The following is a 12,270-nucleotide window of genomic DNA, read 5'->3' as shown; positions in this document are numbered from 1 at the left end:
ACTTATTCCCTGGAGAATGTGTAACACTGTGAGAGCTCATTAGGATGTCCGGTGGTGGGCTGCCATCCCCTTTTATGCTAAAGAACCCTGGGAATTACCCCTCCTTTTGGCCTTTCCTCATTAACTAACACTCTAAACGCAGTGGCCCTGGTCCAGGGAAGTAAAGGGAACAATAGCGTTTACCTCGCTCTGTCCTTGGGCCCCATGAGCTCTGAGATGCTGCCACTGTCCTGGGGTAGAGGGTGATGGGGAAATGTCCCAGGCCCAGTCCTAACAGTACTTTAAATTGAGACCGGCCCTGAGCTTGGAACTTGTGGCTCTGCTAGAGAAGAATGTGTTCGTACACGCGCCTGCTTTTTATTAGACAGGAATTGTTGTAAATTCTGCTTTGAAGGGTGAGGAAAGGCAGCTCCCTGCCTCCGTCCGATGGTCTGTCAGACAACCTTTGCCTCCACCTAAGATGAGGCTAGTGTGAGATAATCCATATTTACAGCACTGCGTGTGTGTGGCAGCCTTGCCCATCCATTGATGTTGACCGAGCCCCCAGCCCCAGGAGTCCTGGGCACTGCTGACAAGTGCAGGAGAAGGAGGGTGAAATCCTTTTACTTCCAAGGAGAATCAAAGTGGAGGGAAGAGCTAGGTCAGAGGAGGGACTGGCATTGGTCCCCTCGGGTTTCTGGCACGCGGCATGGCACGCAATGGTGCTAGCAAACATTTATATCTGGGCTGGGTAATATCCTAGAGTTTTACAGGTTGTATCAGTTATCCACTGCTGCGTAACAAACAGCTACCAATTTAGCAGCTTTCAATGCATTCATCATCACACAGCACTGCTGGGTCCTCTGCTTAGTGTCTCATAGGCTGCAAGTCAAGGTGTTGGCTGGGCTGCACTCGCACCTGGTGGCTGGACTGGGGAAGGAGCCATCTCCAAGTTTATCTGGGTCGTTGTGTCTGTGTGTCTGAGGGCTGCTATGAACATTCATATACAAGTTTTTGTGTGGACACACGTTTGTGGTTCTCTTGCATATCTCCCTGGGAGTGGAATTGTAGGGTCATAGGATACCTTTATTGTTCACCTTTTGAGGAATCTCCAGGCCATTCTCCACAGTGGCTGCACCATTTTACAATCCCACCAGCAGTGTAGGAGGGGGTCACACAGTGCTCTAATGTATTTTCAATTAGTTGCCAACACTTAGTAATCATGAGAGTACAGTTTTTAAAAATGGATTCCCTGCCTCCTCTTGAAAAATCAGATCTGGCAAAAAGGGGCTCGAGTAGCTCCATGCAACCCCCACTGGTGTTGAGTGGGGCTGCCTTGCAATCTCACCCACCCAGTGTGTGGTTTATGGTTTACCCTCCTGGCCCCCATGGGGATGTATGTTTGAATCTCTTGTTCCTTCTGTCCCTCCTCCCTTTTAAAACCTGTTCCCTTTGAAGGCCTCATTCAAATTCCACCTGCTCCAGGAAGCCTGCCTGGATTTCCTCGACCCTTGGGGAGTTCTCCCATTCTCAAACTACTGTAGTGCTTGTCATCTGCACACCTTCTTGCCCAATAGTATTCTCTCTTCCATCTGCTGTTCTCTACTTTAAAGCTATGTAGCCCCCGCCCCTGATTGCTTTGTAACAGCCAAGTTTTTTCCCAACTGCTTAGGTTCAAATCCTGATAGTCCTGGAAGGGTCACCCTGTGACTAAGGGCGGATGCAGCAGCTCTGTGTCTGGCATAGTTTTCTGAGATGAGTAGGGCAAGGTTGCAAGAGTAGCTGAAGGCTGCCAGGGTGGGGTCTGTACAGGGCTCCAGGGTCCCTGCCATGCTGACAGCCCCTCCTGAGTCTTGAGCAAGCCAGTGAGTGAATGAATGACGTGTGCTGGGCCAAGGTGCCGCCTTCTTCTGGCTCCAGCCTAAGCCGCCAGCACGCCTGTGGGATTTGTGGGGGCTGTGGTCTGGGCAGTGTCACCATATGGATCCCATAAATTAAAGCATTCCCGGAAACAAACGGTAAATTTATCCGTCTCTCGCATGGAGGGCTGGTGGAGCCTGTGCTCGCCCAAGGAATTCTGAACCATCCATCTCTCTTAGGTACTTTGGTTTTATAGCACTAATCCATTCCCCACCCCACCCCCACCGCCCAGGGAAAAAAAACGAAAAAAAGAACAAACTGGAAAAAAAAAAAAAAAGCAACAAAAGAAGTTGCTTTTCTATAGCCATGCTGGCCCTAGAGCTCATAATCAGGAAGTGAGGGGACACCAGTCCTTGGGACTGGCCCCCAGGGAGCTGCAGTTAGTTGTTTAGGCCCTAAAACCCATGCAAGAGCTTAGCTCACCCCCTTGCCCACCACAGGCTCCTGGCCTCCCGCCCAGACCTCTGAGGTCAGAGGGGAGAGCCCAGGATCTGAAGCCCTGCTGACCTGGGTTCACCCCGCACAGGCGTCCTCAGAATCCTATTGCCCTTCTCTGAGCCTCTGTTTCCCCAGGTGTGAAAAAGTGATGGGGCAGCCAGGAATAGTCATCGTCATAGAGACAGAAAGTAGAGTGGTAGTTTCCAGGGGCTGAGGGAGGGAGGGAGAATGGGGAGTTAGTATTTAATGGTACAGAGTTTCCATTTGGGATAAAGAGAAAGTTCTGGAAATGGATGGTGGCGATGATTGCACAATATTGCGAAGGAACTTCATGCCACTGAATTGTACACTTAAAAATGGTCAAGATGGGGTGGCCAGTTAGCTCAGTTGGTTAGAGCGTGGTGCTAGTAACACCACGGTTGCCGCTTTGATCCCTGCATGGGCCACTGTGAGCTGTGCCCTCCTTAAAAAAAAAAAAGTCAAGATGCTGTATTTTATGTCCTGTATATTTTACCACAATTTAAAAAATACTAAAAAAGGTTTGGAGGTAGCGACAGAATGGCTACCATGCAGGGTGAACTGAAGATGAACTAGGTTAATCTTTATAACTGACTAGTAGGTAGTTATTACCAACTTCCATGCAGAGCTGAGGGGGCTTGGGTAGAGATGGGGCCTGCGGGTAGAACCCCAGTGCCCAGCGACCAGCCTGGCATCCCTGGGCAAGGTTTGCTGGGCGAGGAAGACACTCACACTGGCTTTACTAGGGACCAGCTCTCCACTGCATCGTGCCAGCCAAGCTGAGTCCCTGACGGCAAAGGCCAGGCCACCCTGGGGGAGGAGGTCTCCAGCAGCCCAGGGGGCCCACCCACTGGGCACCCCCAGGAAGGCATGGCCAAGACTCACCATGTCTACCCTCCTGTCATTCCAGGTCACCACTGCGTCTCTCGAGGCACCGCCTGTTGTCCAGCCTCCTGCCCGGGAGCCGGAGCCCCGGCTGGGCGCCCCCGCAGAGAGCCTGCTCAGAGGCTCCAAGACCGCCCAGGAGCTGGGGCCAGCCCGGTGTCAGAAGAACAGCCTGGATGGAGCCGGACCGGACCTCCCAGGCACAGGTAAGGCCAGCTCTTTCGTATCTCTGGAAACTGAAACGGAGTGTGCTGCCCCTGGCAGGGCGGGGGCCCCCAAAGCCAGTGCGGGCTCAGAGTTCCACCCCTGGGTGCCACATTCTGGGGGAGATGCTAGGAGCTAAGTCTCCTGTACCTGAGTTTCAATTGTTTTTCATGTTCCTCAGGGATTAAACCAAATTGTGCTTTAATCAGAATCCCTACTTCTTGATGCCACGCATCCTTTTTTCGCAGACGGCCTATTTGTTGTACTGTATTTATTTATCTCTATTTCTATTGTATGCTCTCATTCGTTCTAAAAATGGTGTAGTGGAGACCCATGAATCCACTACCCCCCCCCTCCCCAGGGACTAGACTGTTCATCGACCTTGATGCTCCACCCCACAAATGGAACCACCGTCTCGCGTCTGCTTTTTCTGTGGCACCTGTGTTTGCCTAAACATCCTATGGCCTAGCTTTCCTGTGGGTTAGAACTCTGTGTCCCGGGCCTGGCTCCCCCACTCAGCATTGCAAGGTGCATGTGTGTTACCGCAAGCTGCTATAGCACGCTCTTTTTCTCTATCATGTACTATTCCGACGTATTGCTCACTCCCTCGTGTGCCCACTCTCCCACCCCTGGCACATGGATGGCTTCTGGGTTTTTCAGTTGTGAATGTGCCGCGTTGTGGCACATGTCTCTTGTGGGTGTTACCCTCAGCTGGGCCAGAGGGGATGAGGGCGTTCGGCTGGAAGATGCTACCCACTGGTTTCCCGTGTAGACGTTTCACTCCCACCTTACTAGCCATGGAGACCCTGTCCGCCCATCTTGGCACCGTCAAATGTCCTCACTGTCCAGATGACAGCGAGGCTAGCCCCCTTCCTGAATGAGGGGCCTGAGAGTACAGATCCCGCAGTGTTGTTCGTGGGGCTTGTGGACACTGGGCTGGGTGCAGTGAGTAGATCCCAGGTTGGACGCTTTGGCTGACTTTGGCATGTGGTAGACACCTGTGTTCTTACCTGGGAGGGTCCTAGAGCAGCCCCTGGGGCCATATTTCTGTCAACAAGACCCCTCACAGTGGGTCTCTGTGTGTGTACTGCCCCGTCATTGCCCCCTGAGAGGACTGAGTCCCAAGACCCCAGTCCGCCTGCCCCTGTGCCAGCCCACTGGGTGGGCAGCTGTCTGAAAGCACTGCTTGTTCGAGAGATGGGCCAGAGCTGGCAGTAGACAGGCTGGCAGGTGGGAGAATGGTGGGGGGTAGGGGTTGAGGAAGCTGGCCAGCTCTGCCCCCTTAAGTCCTCAGGTCTGGGGCTTCCATCTGGGACATCCATCTCCAGGGCAACCCTAGTACCCCCCTCTTTTTCTCTGTGACATGGACTCACAAAGGGAAGGGGCTGGGCTTTGGGCCAGGGACGGACCCTGCTGACCAGGAGCTTATGGCCCCTCTGAGGGGCTTCCAGACCCTGGCAGATGGATGTGGGATGGTCAGTTAGCAAAGAGGGGCCTGTGGATGATGGGCAGGGATGCTTTTGGGGGAGCCATTCCCCACAATCGCCCAGCACACTCAGAACCTTGGACAAGTGTCTTCTGTTCCATGCTTCAATTTTGTCATCTGAGAAATGGCAGTGAAGGCTAATGCAAGTGCCTGGCTCACAGAGCAGGCATGAGAATTAAATTCACCAGGACATGAAGAGCATTCAGCACAGGTCCTGGCATCCTGAGCGCCCATAGTGCTGGCTGGTGTTACTTGTAATTGCTAGTCACACAGCTGGCACCTCCTCCAGGCAGTGTGGAGCATCTCTGAATCTGCTCCCCTGACCTCCCTTCTCCTTCCCAGCTGCCCCTCGGCTCCGGGTAATATCCTCTAAAACCATGACCCTTGGGGTCCCTCCCCACCCCTCCCTGGGCTGGCACACACAAGGCCCAGCCCCCTGCCCTGGGGCTGCCTGGGGCAGGGCAGGGGCATAAAGCTTACGTCTGCCAGCTGCTCCCTGTCAGGCTGCAGCCCTGCCTGGAGGGTGGGGGGTGCAGCTTCACAGCCAGAGACCTGCCAGGAGCACCATCCCACTGTCAGGCCCCTCCCAGGGAGGCCGCTGCTGCTCGGAAACGTGACAGTGACTAATGGTTTATTACACACCTGCCACCTCTCATTGGGCGGGCGGGCACAGCCCCCGGGCCAGCTGTGCACTGCCAGCTGGACGGCGAGGCGGGCGCAGGGGACGAGCATGTTTAAACACGAGGACACACACAGGCGCAGGGACATTCAGGGGCAGACACAGGCCCGGCAAATGCACCACATCCAAGGGTACCCACATAGACACACGGATACACAGACATGCAGAATCCCATGCACACACAGGCCCCAGGACTCTGTTCCACATACACACACGCAGCCCTATTGCTCCCTGTTCAGAGCTCTGAACCCCTCCCAGTCTCCCCACTGTCTGTCCCGCCCCTGCAATGATAGCCACCCAGGGCTGGCTGGGGCAGCGCCTTTTCCTGGGAGAGGTGGACATGTAGGTTGGGGAGTGCATCTGTTGCCTGGGGCTGTAACTACCCGTCGCCGTCCATTTCTGACCTCCAGTTCCCTGCAAAAGTCTGATACGTGGTAACAGCAGACTTTGCCAGGGAAAGGAAGCTGTCACACCAGGAGCTCTTGTGCCAGGCCAGGTGGCTGGGCCTTGTGCCCCCAGGGACACACATGTTCGATCTGCAAGGCAGAGGCTCTGTAGTTCTCAGGGACAGCATTCAGAGTGCCCGTGTGGGGTGTGGTCAATTGCTGGCGGCAAGGAGTATATCTCTAGGGCTGCGGGGGAACTGGGGACCTCCAGGGCTGGGATTCCTCTGGCAGGCAAGGCTTGAACCTTGGAGTAACCACAGGTCTCCCGCTGGTTAGAGATGGGTGCAGCCATGAGGCAGCCTTCCCTTGTAGGGCGGTGAGCCTCCAGCTCAGCTCTCCCGATATTCGTAAGCCTTTTGTCAGAGGAAGATCCATTTCTCATGTGTCGCTCGCATGTGGTATAAAATCCAGTGAGAGGACACTCCTAATTTATCACCAACTGATGGGAAAAGGCATTCCTGAACAATTGTCTTTGTGCTGTCGCTGTCTCCTTGGGAGAGAAGCAACACCCTCTGGGAATAAACGAGGGTGTCGCTTGGTGTCCGAGACCCAGGTTCCAGTGTCTAAGTCTCAGCGCTGCTACTTCCCAGCTACAGAGCCTTTGCAGGGTTCAGAAAAGTCCCCGTTCAGCTGCTCCAACTGCCGAGTAGGTGTGGTACACGTGAAACCTTCCTTGTAGCATAGTATCCCTGACATGGGGCGAACGCCGAGGGCTGCCATGCAAGGCAGTGCAGGTAGCACACTTCACAACTCCAGGGGGTGCCATTCTCGTCGTGTTCTCTGTGAATGTGCTCCCTGAATGGCCATCAGGGCTGCCACGCTGCAGCGCTGAGTGGTGGTCCCATAGTTGTGCCGCATGGCTCCTGGGTGTCCTTTCTGAGCTATGGAACAGCTTCTAACGTGGTTAATAACATCCTCAGCAACAGAGACGGTGGCAGTCACAAACCCTGAAGGGATTGGAGTCGGGTCACAGAAAACCAGGCCGAGATTGAGTCTTAAGTCACAGCTGTGTTCCTGGGGCCTGGAAGGCGAACATTTCTAGGAGCCCTGTCCATCCGGGGTCTATTTCCTGTTTCTCCTCCTTTCTTCTCTAGTCATTGTGTTTAAATGAGTCTTTGTTGGGTGTGATTAGGGTGTAGACATCTTCAAGAGTGCAGAGCCAGACTCGCACTCCCTGAGTTCAAATCCTCCCTCTTCTCCTTCCGAGCTTTTATTAGGCAGACAACCTGTCTGTGCCTTGGTTCCCTCCAGTTGCTGTGAGGGTCCGAGAGTCGATCCACGTCCAGGGCTTAGTGCAGTGTCTGGCACATGGTAACGGCAGGGAGTGCAAGCTGGTGACCATCCGAAGTCCTGGCCCCAGGAAGGCTTTTGTCTCTTTGTTGGGCAAACAGGCTTCTGGCTGGCTGGCCAGCGTTGGACCTCCTCCGCCAGGAAGGCAGGGCCTCCACTTGGGTACTTGGCTCAGGCCTTGAGAAGTTCCTGGCAGGCCTTGCTTAGAGCGGGTGCTGGTGCTGAGTGCTTTGATGGAGGCGCTGGAAGATTCCTGCCCCTGCTGCCAGGCGGCAGCTGCTTGGAGGGCACAAGCGGCTGGGTTTGGCTGCAGCTTCTCCAGCCTTGCGCGCGACCCCCCTTCTTCCCGGCTTTGATGGAAAGGCGCCTTATGCAGCACGAGTGCCTTTCTGCCCCCTTCACCCCTCTCTCTTCCCTTGTAGGTAGGTCTCCAGCTGAGCGGGGATCCAAAGTCTGTTTTCTCTCCAACTAGCACCGTGTTTATCTTCTTGGGAACTTCTTGTAACGCTGGGGAGCTCAGAGCTTGCAAGTCAGGGCAGGAAGTTTAGAAGCTCAGGCAGCCTGAGAGGTTCTTTACTTGTAAGTCGATCTCTCCCCAGAAGTGTCTTTGAATGTTTAGCAGGGACTTACGTTCTGGGCCCCCTTCCGTGCTGGGCCCCCTTCCGTGCTGGGCCTAAAGACCTTTTCCGCTGCTGTTTATGACTGCTCCTGTTTACCCAGGTCTGGTTGCTTTCAGCTAGTGTGTGACTCTGTGTGTCTGTCTGACTGATTCAACTTTCCATGAAATAAAAAAGAATTTAACTTGGGCAATTTAATAAACCGATAAACTGAGCATTGACTTAAATGCAGCTCCTAATGGCACAAAGATAAAAGCAGCTCTTTATACCTAGCAAAATTACTGTTAAGAGGGTCTCTTTGCTCTGAAGTCCACTTTCTTTCCAAATAAGTTCATGGTCAAGATTTCAGGTGGACAAGAAGAGGTCAGCTGAGCCACGGGCATGACTGTTTCAGGGCTCAGGAGAGAGTGTCTTGAGAGCAGTGTTGGGGGCCTCAGGAAGCTGGAGTCCTGTAATGGGGCACAGACCACCCCTCCCAGAGTTACTGCACTTGTGGCCCACCTGTCCACCATCCTGGCCATGGCCTCTACCTACCCACTACCCTGCTTTCCCCTTGACGGGGTTCAAGCTAAGAAGCTGGCACTTGGGGACCTGGGCTCTCACTGTTTGGCACCATATGGTTTTAATTGGCTTGAAGAGCATCATTTGTAAGACTTTCACTGTGCTCACACCGACTTTCACCCATCACCTTCTAATTAAGAGCAGAAACCATTTGAAAATCGGGCGTCTCTCCCAGCAGCCCCTGCATATATCTTCACTATGATTCCAATCCAGTGATGTTACGCTTGCCCTTTTACGTGATTGTCTCCGCCTCTACACCACCGTGTGTGTGCGTTTGCTCACAAATATCTATTGAGCAGCTACACTGTGCCAAAGTGTTAGACACTGGGGGGCCCATCGGTGTACAAAAAGTACAAACTCCTGCCCCAAAAACTTTCATTTAAGAGAAAAGCAAATGACTCAACGAGTAAGCAAATAAATGTCTGATGCCAGGTGGTGACAGGTGCCACGAAGAAAAATAGGGTAAGAGACATGGAGACAGGAGTGGTGGCCACAGAAGGCCTTGCTGAGGAGGTGGTCTTGGTTCCAGGCCAAGGGACAAGCAAGTGCAAAGGCCCTGAGGCAGCCCGTGCTCAGCACACGTGCCATCTCCAGGAAGGCAGGGCCTCTAACTTACTGTCCTCTTCATCTCTCTGGCGCCTCTTGCAGTAGACATCATAGCTGCCTGATAGATGCTTGTTGAGTAAATCCAAGTTCTTAAGTCAGCTGGTACCAGGGGACAGGATGACGGAGGAGGTGAAGAGAACATGAGGTTCTTGCAAGCAAAGGGGACGTGTGTCTTCCTGGACTTCCTGGGCGCAGGGCTGATGTTCCAAGCAGGTCCTTGCTCCATACTCCATTGCAGAACCTTTTTTGCCTATCCAGGGCCCTGCTCTAAAATATAAAATTCTGGCCACTACAGGCTGCCTGCTTTTCCTCAAGGTTTCAGTGTGATCACACTGGGCTCAAGGCCACTTCAGAGTTTCTTATGAATGATTGGTCCATTCTCCTCCCTACCCTCTGGACTTGGATGAGTCTGGGGAGCGGCTGTGCACGCCCTAGGTGGCACACATAGAGAAGGGCGTTGATTGAGCAACTGCTGTGTGTCAGGTACTGTGCGTCTGGGAGCAATTTTTTTCTTCGTTGTATTAGTTTCCTGGGATGGCTGTAACAAGTCACCACGAACTTCGTGGCTTAAAGCAACATAAGTTAATTACCTTACAGTCTGGAAGTCAGAAGTCTAATACAGGCCTCCCTGGGCTACAGTTAGGGTGTGGGCTGGGCTGTGTTCCTTCTGGAGGTTCCACAGGAGAATCCGTTTTCTTCCTTTTCCATCTTCCAGCGGCCGCCTGCATTCCTTGGCTCATGGCCCCGCCTCACCACACCCTCTTACTTCTGTCATCGCACCTCCTACCACCCCCTCCTGCCTCCTGCTTATAAGGACCCTTGAGATGGCACTGGACCCACCCAGATAATCCAGAATAATCTCCCATCTCAAGGTCCATAACAAGCACCGCTGCGTAGTCCCTTTTGCCATGTAAAATGATGCATTCCCAGGGTACGGGGAGTAGGACATGGGTATCTTTGGGAAGCCATTATTTGACCTGCCACACCAGTCATTCTGGCTGAGCTGGCCATATGCAGCCCGGGAGATGTGGAATCCATGCTCCTGACTGAAGAACAGGAAAGCTGGTGAGGATTGTGCCAGGAGATAGAAATTTACTGAGCACTGCCTCTGCACCAGCCACTGTTGTGGGGGCTTTGCCAGGACTGGCCCCTCAGGCGTCACAGCTATGCTGCCAGGAGGGACCGGTTCAGCCCCCGCAGGTGCTCTCCGAGCCACTCCGGGTCAGCTTATTACGCTTCTGGAATGTGGGGGTGATAACAGAACCTTTCTCATGGGGCTGTTGCTGTGAAGATGATCTCAGTTTTACTAACCACCATATTCAGAATGGGGATGGGGGTGCCCAGGCCTCCCTGACTGGGCGTGTCCTAGGAGGGGCTGAATGCTCACCCACTGCAGGAGGTCCTAGGTGCAGTTTGGTGTTGGCCCAGCAGGTGGTGCAACAAAGCACTGGGACCGCAGCCTAAGCCACAGCCCTGGGCTGCCCCTACCCTGTCTCCCTGCTCTGCTGCCCACCCTGGCTGTCGGGGAGGGGATTTACCCCAGAGACCCAAATAAGGCTCTCGCCTAGCCTCCCACCACTGCACTCCATGAAGTAGCCTGTAGACCCACTTTCGGGCACACTGGGTGTCTCCCTGGGCCCAGCTTGTGCCATAAGGCAGCTGAGCCTTGGTCCCCACCCCCAGGGAATGCCCATCCCTCTGTCCCCAAATTCACCAAGATCGCATCTTACAAGAAGCAGGATGGCAGAGACAGTGAAGTGCAGGTAGGGGGGCTCCAGAAAGGAGGCAGCTCTTGAACTGGGTATCTAGACCCTTGTAGGGCAGAGTGGGAGCCCCTCAGGGAGGAGACCCGAGAGCTAAGACCCGATGACAGGCTTCTTCCCTCCCCCACTTTTCTTCATTCACCTCTTCAAGTCTCTGCAGGGCACCAGAGACCACAGGCCCGGGTGGGCCGCCCCCGGAATTCCCCTCAGAGCCCATGACCCACCCTGCCTCTCTCTGCTCAGCAGCCCCCTCCTCTCGAACAGGGCCTGCCCCCGGCCCTGTTCCAGCATTCTCCCTGCCTCCTCTTCCCCACTGCAGCCCCTCCTCCCACAGAGCACCTGAAGCCCCTTCTCCAGGCACGAAGCCAGCACCTCTCCTTGCGCCTTGCTGAGCTGTCCTCGGCCCTTTCTCTCTGGCTTGCCCTTGGGGTTGCAGACTTCCGGGAGTGCCCTCATGGAGGGCTCCTGCTGTTTGGGGTCCTCAGAGCACCTATGGGACAGGTGCCCGGTGCATAGCAGGTGCTCAGAATAGACTGTTGAATGATTATATGGATGAACAAGGATGCCCTTGGTGGGTCATGTGTGAGACATGCCCCCCACCCCCCCAGGATCTGGGGTCCTCTCTGCTCCCCAGGGCATAGCAGTTCTCCCATGTGCAGTAAATACCTCGGTCCACTGGGTTCTCCACTGGGAGAAGTACAGGCCAGAGTTTGCAGGGAAAGCAGGAAGCGGCCGTGCAGCTCCCAGCTCCCGCCACCCTCCGGAGCCCGCGGGCTTCTGTCTGTAGCTCGGGGGTGTGTGCCAGCGGGTGGAGGTTAGGGGGGCAGGAGGAGGGCCTGCCGCCTGCCTGCCCTTGTGGTTGTGCAGTGGCTTGCTCTCCCTTGCTCACTCGCTCTCTCTCTCTCTCAACTCCTCAGGAGTTTGCTCCTGAACCTGAACTGTAGACCCAAGAGAGAGTCTCTTTTTGCTCCTCCAGCCACTGTGCCACCCCCCCACCCCTCCCCAGGCCAAAAGGAGCTGCTCCGAGGCAGCCAGGCCAGGCCAGGGGGCCAGGGCTGGGATAGTCAGTTCTCATGGACCAGAAGAGCCCCAAGTGGAAAGTGTTCCTGCCGGGTGAGTCCCCCAGGATGGCCCCACGCCGGGCTGTGGAGGGGGGTCGTGGGTCCTGGGACGGTGCCCAGACTTCCAGAAGACAGATGGGGGGAATCGAGTGCTGAGCTGTGGCTCGTTGAGCAATGCGTGTCCTGGCTTCAGGGGCACCACAATGCATGTGTGGGGCATGAGCATGGCCCAGCGGACAGACATGATGTCCTCAAGTGCCCCAGTCTGAGCCCAGAGGGACCTTAAAGGGGCGTGGCCGAGCACTGAGGCATGGCAG

At 54.8% G+C, this 12,270-nt stretch overlaps 1 protein-coding gene across 5 annotated transcripts in view; it reads left to right on the top strand.

The window, feature by feature from the left end:
* The window catches only part of GSE1 (Gse1 coiled-coil protein), a 419,721-nt gene that overhangs the window by 154,025 nt on the left and 253,426 nt on the right, over nucleotides 1-12,270 (top strand). For all 5 annotated transcript variants that reach the window (XM_019747104.2, XM_019747106.2, XM_019747103.2 and 2 more), the window contains exon 2: nucleotides 3,266-3,446. In XM_019747104.2, the coding sequence (XP_019602663.2) occupies nucleotides 3,266-3,446 (181 nt within the window). The remainder of the gene's footprint in view (nucleotides 1-3,265; nucleotides 3,447-12,270) is intronic.

This window comes from Rhinolophus sinicus, linkage group LG11, assembly GCF_036562045.2.
Source record: "Rhinolophus sinicus isolate RSC01 linkage group LG11, ASM3656204v1, whole genome shotgun sequence".
Taxonomy (NCBI): Eukaryota; Metazoa; Chordata; class Mammalia; order Chiroptera; family Rhinolophidae; genus Rhinolophus; species Rhinolophus sinicus.
This window is presented reverse-complemented; position numbering and strand designations above follow the sequence as displayed.